The 9,469-nt window shown below is 40.0% G+C and overlaps 1 protein-coding gene across 1 annotated transcript; it reads right to left on the bottom strand.

Annotated features, from left to right (window-relative positions):
• Positions 1-239: 239 nt before the first annotated feature.
• LOC311488794 (cell surface A33 antigen-like) lies at positions 240-3,725 on the bottom strand (the record flags this gene model as incomplete). Its single annotated transcript, XM_084545644.1, has 7 exons — positions 240-790; positions 1,013-1,039; positions 1,335-1,451; positions 1,590-1,754; positions 1,895-2,108; positions 3,230-3,396; positions 3,674-3,725. 7 exons carry the CDS (start codon positions 3,723-3,725, stop codon positions 240-242), a joined length of 1,293 nt encoding a protein of 430 aa, XP_084401770.1.
• Between the last annotated feature and the right edge of the window lie 5,744 nt (positions 3,726-9,469).

The raw sequence follows: 9,469 nt of genomic DNA, 5'->3' as shown, positions 1-9,469 counted from the left end.
GAGCTCTAGGCTCTGGTACATTCATAATGATGTCGGTGGAATTTCCCCTTAGGAAGTCATAATACATCAAAAATGAAAAGAAGGGATTGAGATGTGCTGTCAACGAATAACAGCACATCTCAACTATGGCTGGTAACCATAGAAACAACGCTCATGTTTCAATACTCTTACCACTGTGGCGAGATTAGGTCAAAAAACGACAAACATTTCCTTGGCTTCCAAAGAGCATTCAGTAACTGTTAGTCATACTGATCACGACGGTAGCTGCGATCGTCAAGTCGATCGCGACTGCCACCGTAGCGATCTCGCTGGTCGTCAAGGCGATCCCTACTGCCCCTATAGCGATCTTGATGATCGTCGAGGCGATCGCGACTGCCGCCATAGCGTTCTCGCTGGTCGTCGAGGCGATCACGACTGCCACCATAGCGGTCGCGTTGGTCGTCGAGGCGATCGCGACTTCCCCGATAGCGATCACGTTGGTCGTCGAGCCGATCACGACTGCCGCCATAGCGGTCGCGTTGGTCGTCGAGGCGATCGCGACTTCCCCGAGAGCGATCACGCTGGTCGTCCTGGTAACGATGAGAACCAATGTCACTGCCGTCGGGCCTTCCCTTCCCACTCTTATAACTGTGCTGTTCATCGTCAGACTCCTGCCCTGCTGCTTCTACGCTGTAAGTTTTTACAGGTACATCGTCTGCATACGTGTTGACCTGCTTTTTCTCGGGAATCGACTGGTTATCGCTGTACTGCTTTCCAGCTTCAGGACTATCTTTGTCATGAAACTCCATTTCTGCAAGGGGTCTGAGAGACAACATGGATCGTTGGTTGGATGACTCACATACTAACAATCAATACACCAATAAATGTTGATGATGGTTTACACAGAAACAAGTTTCCAGGACATATAGAACTTACTCTTCAGGATATTTGTCATTTTTGCCCTTTTTACAGCAACAACAGAAGATTAGAATTCCCAAAAGGACGACAGCCGCTAGAATTACAGCAATTATACCTGCAGTGGCTCCAATGTTCATGCTGCCTGGGGGAAAAAAAAGAGGAAAAAGGGATTTATTTTTAATATGCAAAATATATTTTGGGGAAATGAATTACAATTAGAGAGAAATTTTTAATCACTTGGTTAATGTTAAAAATCTTGGACATGGCAATATAATATTTGTTGAGAAGCATTCATAAGACTGGAAGTGTTAATCTTTAAAGCTACATTTAAAAGCAATTGACCACTAGGGGGCAACCTCAGCATTGATCTATTAAGACGTTGTTGTTATGGCAAACGGCTGCTGAGCAACTGCAGTGCTGTAAATGAATAGACTCACTTTCGAACACAGCTAGGGTATAGTTGAAGCTGGCAGAACCGACTCGATTTGTTGATGTACAAATGTAGAACCCTGACATCTCTCTTGAGAGATTGAAGAGAGACAGTGCTCCATCCTCTGCAACACAAACACACAAAATTTAGTCTAGACAGAGCTGAGATTATGGGTCAGTCATTAAACACTGAAGAACACTAACCATGAGCAAATACAAATATGTGTCATTCAAAGTAATACATGGGCTGTTGAAATACATACTCAGAGTTGTTTTGGGTGGAAATGGTCTGGGATTGTTTTCGACACTGTAGCTCTTCCAGTCATAGGTGGGTTCAGGTGATCCCTCCTCAGAGTGGCATGTAAGTGTGATGTCATGAAAGTACTCTGCAGTTCCCTCAAGCGTGCATTTAGGCGTAGAGGGAGGAACTGGACGATGGAAAATAAAAATTCACTTTATCGTAAGGGAACTGCAACAAAGTACAGTATTGATTTTTACATCGTTGTGGAGATAACATACAGTACAATCATAAAAGACACGTTAATTATATTTGTCTGATAATGCTCACCCAGGACCAAAAGGGAAGTGGATGCAGCTGTCGTTCCCTCATCATCACCGGGTATTGTGACACTGCACTGGTAATGACGGCTGTCCTGCATGGTCACCCTTTGTAGAAGCAGTGTGCTGATTTGTTTGTTCATGTCAACTTCCAATTGGGTTCTACCTTCGTAATTAGGTGCATAGTCAGTCTGAGTGTTCAAGAAAAAGGTGGCCACGGCTTTCTAGACACATAAACACAAAGGTGCCTGCTCAGTATAATGTACGTTCAGTATGCAAGTATAATCTGAAATTACACATATAGAATAGAAAGTGTTTCACATTGTACATTGACTATAGATTAGGTGGTTATATCTAAATTAAACATATTTTATAATCATTCAATGGCAGTTTCCCTTGTGGATCAAAAAAGTTTATCCAAGTCTAAGTCATTTTCAGTTTTATTTCGAGCCTCGCCTCATTACCGCTGCACCACTTTCTCCTGCATTAAATTATCCAACATCCAATTATCCTTTCATCGTGACTATTTAGCAAATTATGAAAAAATATAATATACACGTTTAGGTTCGGAGTCATATCAAATTAAAACTACAGAATATCATTCATTCATTCATTCATTCATCTTCTGTAACTGCTTAGTCCTGTGATGGGTCGCGATGTCTGCTGGAGCCTATCCCAGATGTCATCGGGCGAGAGGCGAGGTACACCCTGGACAGGTCGCCAGTCTATCTCAGGGCTAACACAGAGAGACAGACAACCATTCACACTCACATTCACACCTACGGCCAATTTAGAATCACCAATTAACCTAATGAGCATGTCTTTGGACGGTGGGAGGAAGCCAGGGTACCCGGAGAGAACCCACACAGACACAGTGACAACATGCAAACTCCACACAGAAAGGCCTAGTCGGCCTATGGATTTGAACCCAGGACCTTCTTGTGAGGCATTCTCTGAATCATCTGATATGTAAAGTAGTGAATTATGTACAAGCTGCAGTTCTGACTCATTCACCTAATCAAGCACTGGACAAAGGTCATTACTATTATGCCTGGGAACTACGTCACATTGAAAGCAAAAGAACATGAGTCTTTTATTATATAGAAACTATGGCATGATCTGAAGAGAATGCTTGATTGAGAATATTAGCATATTGGGGAAGAGGAAGGCAATAAAATGGCTATAAAATGGACATGTTACACATTCCTTTCACAATAAATTTTCCCAGTTTTACATAATTTTTCACACAGGCCGAGCTGAAAACTCCTCTAAAGTCTTTATAATTATGTATAAAATGCAGTTCTGCGTGCACATTGTGAGCGCTACATATAATTTAATGCCTCACCAGCGGCTCATCAGGCTCATCGGGGAAAGCTTCCCATGAGAGCATAAAAATGTTCGAGACAGGTCTGGCAGGCCTGAAGTTACAAGTCATCTTAACATCGCCTCCCCTTGCTACCGTGTACTCCTGCTCTGGGATGGAAACCTCCAAACTCAGGCAGCAGGGAATCACTGGAATAAAAAGCAAAAGGAAGTAAGAAATAGGAAGTAACACATAAGCCTACTTTACCTTCACCTGCTTGTGTAATGAGACATTTTGATTAATTTGTTCAACATGTTAGATTTTTTTTGCAGGGAAATGTGAGAACTACTTTCCTTGATTGAAACATAATCCTACTTCCTGTTCAGATCTAAGGAGTTGGGTTAATGATTAACAATTATACCACAAAGGTAAAGGTGTGGCAATGGTTTTTCAGAAAAGAGACAGAAAACAAGCAATGAACCTCACCTGTGAGTATCAGAAACAGCTTTCGCCACCCAAGTAGTCTTTCCGTTGTCATTTTGAAGAGAGGATAAAAGCGTCCAGCCTTTAATAAAACCTGAAACCGATGCTCTTAGTCTGAGAGCCGGAGACCGCCTAACCTTCACGGTGAACTCCCAGGTACAGAGACTTGACTCTTCCAGGTAATAAGTCAACAGCCGTAGGTCACATGTCACCTGACGTCCAATCATTGATCTGTTTTCCTTTCAGATAGATAAATAGATAGCTAGATAGATAAGATAGATACTAAACTGTTACTTTTTTAGATTGTTACTAAACACTTAAATTAGAAAACTATTGTTGAGCAAATCATTACATTTTAAACTAATCTCAACAATATGACATATATAATGGTACATTCATTCTGAAGTCAGCCATGACGTGATCACAAACACTTGAGTGGATTTTGACCTTCCTAGAAAGTTTAATGTTGTCTATGATCAGCTGATGTAGTGCCCAGGCTGACCTCCAGGGTGCGGTATTGCACCGACAAAGACTGTGTTGAATACACACCCATAGCAGCACCATATTATTGTAGCACAGCCAATATTATGAGCTAATAAATGTAACTGAGTAGATGATGATCCTTGATCCCCTTTTAACTCCCTGCAGTCTCTCATTTAAAGCCAGAACATGTGAAAAGAAGCTGATGTTTGACAAACTGGTGAAGAGGAGAGTTGTGGGGGAGATGTGGCCTTTGTTATAATACCGTGCACTCATTCAGAGGCTTTGATGGCATAACGCTGCCAGAGACTTGACAAGAAGTTGGCTTGAAGTTCTCAGTCTGACATAAATGTCAAGTCTACGATCTTAACCCTTTCTTTGGCACTGGTTAAAGAGTTTTTAAAATATATATATAATAGCCATTTTGCGATTGGAGGTTTGCTTGTCACGATATTTAAGTATAAACTGACATAAAATGCTTAAGAAAGGAGAAAAATAAAAAACTGTAGCCTTGCAACTTCTAAGCATTGTTTTTAAATCCTCCTTTGACGCAGTAAACAAGTTGAAAGAATGTGGGGAATGTTCCTTTGAGTGAACTGAATGTAATGTGAAAACTTTTGACACAAATAACTGCAACAAGCAAATTGTGCATTTTTCTCGTGTTTTGGGCGACTACTGTTACGGACTATTAACATGGTTTTACAACTACCTATATTTGACCTTTAGCAAACATGTTGAATGTCTTTTCTTCCTTGTAAAAATAAACTTTGCAGATTCATTTAGAGTATGCCTTACCTGCATGCATGTGTTTAGATTTCCAGGTAAAAACAAAATGCATTGTTTGTGGAGCAGTGTACAGTCGGACTAACCTGTTGAGGAGAGCAAATATTATCTGTCCCATGTGTCCCCTTACTGTATGCACTACCTGTATCCCCAGCAGATAAAGTTTGGGAACCACTGGTCTACAGCCCCTTTTGATGCAGAATTACAGCCCTTCAAAAAATCTCAGAAGTCAGGGTTCAAAGGTCAATAGTTCAAAGAAGGAGCCATTTACCATCCCCTAACTAACATATGCTATTCCCCAGGTTGAGACCTTTCCAATGATATCTTTATTATAGTCCTACAACAAAGTATGGAATTTCACATTTCATGGACACAGCTGTGCCCAGGCTTAGATTCAGAGAGACTTTTGTAGGCTCAGCCCATTAAATAAGGATTTTTTTTTTTAAATAACAGTGAGAAAAATCATGTTAGGTAATCATATCTGACAGATTTACAACTGAATTAGTAATTTATATTGTATCTGCTCATTTGTTTTTGCCAATTAATTCCACCAGACATCTTTAACCCGTGTGAAAACTAACATCACAATAGCTATTTGTCAAGGGACTTTGAGTAAATCAGTTACACATACCGTTGTTATGATGTCCAGTAGGTAATTTCTGACATCTGTGTGTTTCAATGAAAAAACAACATCTCAACAAAACACTAATGTGGATATGAGACAGGGGGCATTCCTTGATTTCAGAATATTGTGACTTCTATCCTCACCTATAGTGTAACTACAGATTCACGGCTTATGCCTTTAACAATAAATGTTAATCAAAACTAAATCAATTCTGAGTAATTAACAAGCAATATAAGCACAAAAATTCAGCTGATGGGTAAGAATGTACTTCTCGATTGACATGGGCTTGTCTTTTATGCTGGCTAAGCTACTGTAATGGGTGTGATTAGATGAAGTTGTCTGTTAACCCCTCACCCTTTTTTAGTGAAAACAAACCTATTCAGGCTGCTAATTTATAAACTGTAAACAATCATGAAACTGAATTGAATGGAAATGAACACAGCCAGAGACAGGTGGCAGGTATTTTATTTTAAAACATTTCTTAACTACTTCAATACACGCTTTCTCTTCAGAACAACAGATACTGTGATTGGTAAATTAAGTATGTAAAGTATGATAATAGCTGCAGTGCTGTATATGAATAGACTCACTTGGGACCAGGGGTCGTGTTAACCGAATATTTTCCATCATTGACCGTTTTTTTAAAAATGTGCGATCCGTCATTTTGACAGATTGAATTTCACACCCCTGACCACTTGGTGGTGAGTGGCCTTATTAATTGGCTTGTCTCTCATCGCAGTTTGCATTTCAAACATCGCGGAACTTTTGTCGGTGCACGATTTCCTGGTACACCAATTACAGTGATGCACACGTCAGAGCTCGGCTAACCATAGACCATAGACATATATATATACAATATATATGCAGAGAATGTCTAATAAGGGGAGAAGTTCCACTCTCAGTGAACTTCCGGCTTCTGAACTGGTTGCAGTTCCACTCTGGCTCCATATGAGGGCGCTCTCAGGACGAGTGCAGAATGAATGGAGGTCTATGGAGCAATACCCCTCAAAATCCACTTTTCTCAGGATATAATTTTTTGTGCAGTAATTTGAATATTGTATTTGAAAGGAGATGCAAAGAAATTACACATTGCTGGGTGTTAGATTTTTTAGAGTCACTTATTTGCTTTAAAAAGTATTTTAAAATGTCAATGATGTCATACACATCGTACGATCAGATACTGCTTTACGGCAATCCTTCAGTCACTGCTTTGGTGCTTTCGCGCTCTGCACTTTCTTTTCTCTCGAGGCATGGACAACACAGCTGACACAGGTAAATACACGTGCTATAAGAGTTTTTGTTTTGTTGTTTTAAAAGTTGTTACGTTGAAAAAAAAAACTTGGGCGAAAAAGTCCGCCTTAACATTCTGGCCCCGCTTCGGATGCCACGATGCCGTCAAGCGGGATCTGGTCGTAATCAGTCCTTCACTGACCAATCAGCGTTCATTAGCACAATGCTAGCGTGTTATGGGCAACAACAACTCAGCCTGTAAGAAAACGAAAGGACATAAGTTCTCGTTCATTCAACTTTTGACCTATAACCCATGTTGAACTTGCAAAACCTACAATCAAATCTGAGATTTCTCAACGACAATCGGGTGAAAGAGACACATTTAGCCGTTTAGCTCCATAGACTCCCATTCATGTTGCACTCATGGCGATCGCCCCCAGTGGAAATCTGGTGGAACTGCAACCAAAATTCGTTACAATGGGACTTAATAGAGAGTGGCAAGGCTCTCCGTAGACGGGCTCTGATATATGTATATATGTCTCTATGCAGCTAACGGCTACCAAAATGGAACAGCCATAGGTCACATGTCACCTGACGTCCGATCATTGATCTGTTTTCTTTTCAGAAAGATAGCCAGCTAGCTAGCTAGATACTAAATTGTTACTTTTTTAGATTGTTAATAAATGCTTAAATTAGAAAATTATTGTTGAGCACATCATTACATTTTAAACTGATCTCAACAATATGACATATATAAGGTACATTCATTCTGAAGTCAACCATGACGTGATCACAAACACTTGAGTGGATTTTGACCTTCCTAGAAAGTTTAATGTTGTCTATGAGCAGCTGGTGTAGTGCCCAGGGCTGACCTCCAGGGTGCGATATTGCACCAACAAAGACTGTGTTGAATACACACCCATAGCAGCACTATATTATTGTAGCACAGCCAATATTATGAGCTAATAAATGTAACTGAATAGATGATGATCCTTGATCCCCTTTTAACTCCCTGCAGTCTCTCATTTAAAGCCAGAACATGTGAAAAGAAGGTGATGTTTGACAAACTGGTGAAGAGGAGTGTTGTGGGGGAGATGTGGCCTTTGTTATAATACCGTGCACTCATTCAGAGGCTTTGATGGCATAACGCTGCCAGAGACTTGACAATGATGCGACCCCGCAGGGTCAAGAAGTTGGCTTGAAGTACTCAGTCTGACATAAATGTCAAGTCTACGATCTTAACCCTTTCTTTGGCACTGGTTAAAAAGTTTTTAAAATATATATATATAATAGCCATTTTGCGATTGGAGGTTTGCTTGTCATGATATTTAAGTATAAACTGACATAAAACGCTTAAGAAAGGAGAAAAATAAAAAACTGTAGCCTTGCAACTTCTCAGCATTGTTTTTAAATCCTCCTTTGACGCAGTAAACAAGTTGAAAGAATGTGGGGAATGTTCCTTTGAGTGAACTGAATGTAATGTGAAAACTTTTGACACAAATAACTGCAACAAGCAAATTGTGCATTTTTCTCGTGTTTTGGGCGACTACTGTTACGGACTATTAACATGGTTTTACAACTACCTATATTTGAGCTTTAGCAAACATGTTGAATGTCTGTTCTTCCTTGTAAAAATAAACTTTGCAGATTCATTTAGAGTATGCCTTACCTGCATGCATGTGTTTAGATTTCCAGGTAAAAACAAAATGCATTGTTTGTGGAGCAGTGTACAGTCGGATTAACCTGCTGAGGAGAGCAAATATTATCTGTCCCATGCGTCCCCTTACTGTGTGCACTACCTGTATCCCCTTTTCCAATGTACAGAAACAGTTTTAACCATGTGTTAAGTTTTCTTAGTTTACATAGTATGTAGCTATTATCCATATTTTTATGTATCACTCTTCAGCTCTTCTTCCATTTGTCCACATGTTTCTTCATGACGCTGAGTCCAATTCCTCAGATGCACATTTGGCCAATAAGGACTAAATTCAAATGATAATGGTATTAAAACCAAGAGGTCGACACAAGGCCCCACCACAAACATCAAGGCTACATCTTCAGGTGATATTTCAGGCTTCACTTGTCAAAGCGTCTTGCCAGTTCCCTGCCAAATTTGCAATTAATCAAATTTCCGAGACAAAGTAACATGCAAAGAAAGTCTGACATCCCCTGAGCTCCGTTAACTGGTTGGTAATCAAGCCCCGGAGTTGTGTAATCAGCCATATTAAATACCACGTCTGCATTAATTTGAAAACACTGTGTTGCATTACTTTGTAAGAATACTTTAACAAAAGTTAACGGACTCAGCGTGACGTGACCTAATTAAAACCTGCCATTTGGGTTTATAATACACTAGTTGTAAGGAATTATAAAGAGGTTTTTATGGCTGTTATTTATTTATTTATTTGTGTATTTGTCTTATGAAGCATCTGTTGCTGCTCTGTAAACTGCTGCAATCATATGATTTGCTCATTCAGAAAGGGAAAAAACACACTTGACCAACTTCACACTTTTAACCAGCACACACTGAATCAGGGAAGAGGATATTATCTTGGTATGTGCAACTCGGCGTGTATGCAATACGCAGGAAGTGGCTTGGACATAAGGAACCATGTCCCCACTTAACATACCATAACATTAGGGAAGTGAAATTTTCTCTCTCTGGTCAGCGAGAGGTCAAC

The sequence above is a fragment of the Chelon labrosus genome, assembly GCF_963514085.1.
Source record: "Chelon labrosus genome assembly, chromosome: 5".
NCBI lineage: Eukaryota > Metazoa > Chordata > Actinopteri > Mugiliformes > Mugilidae > Chelon > Chelon labrosus.
The sequence above is the reverse complement of the archived record's forward strand: the minus strand, read 5'-3'. Positions and strand labels throughout refer to the sequence as shown.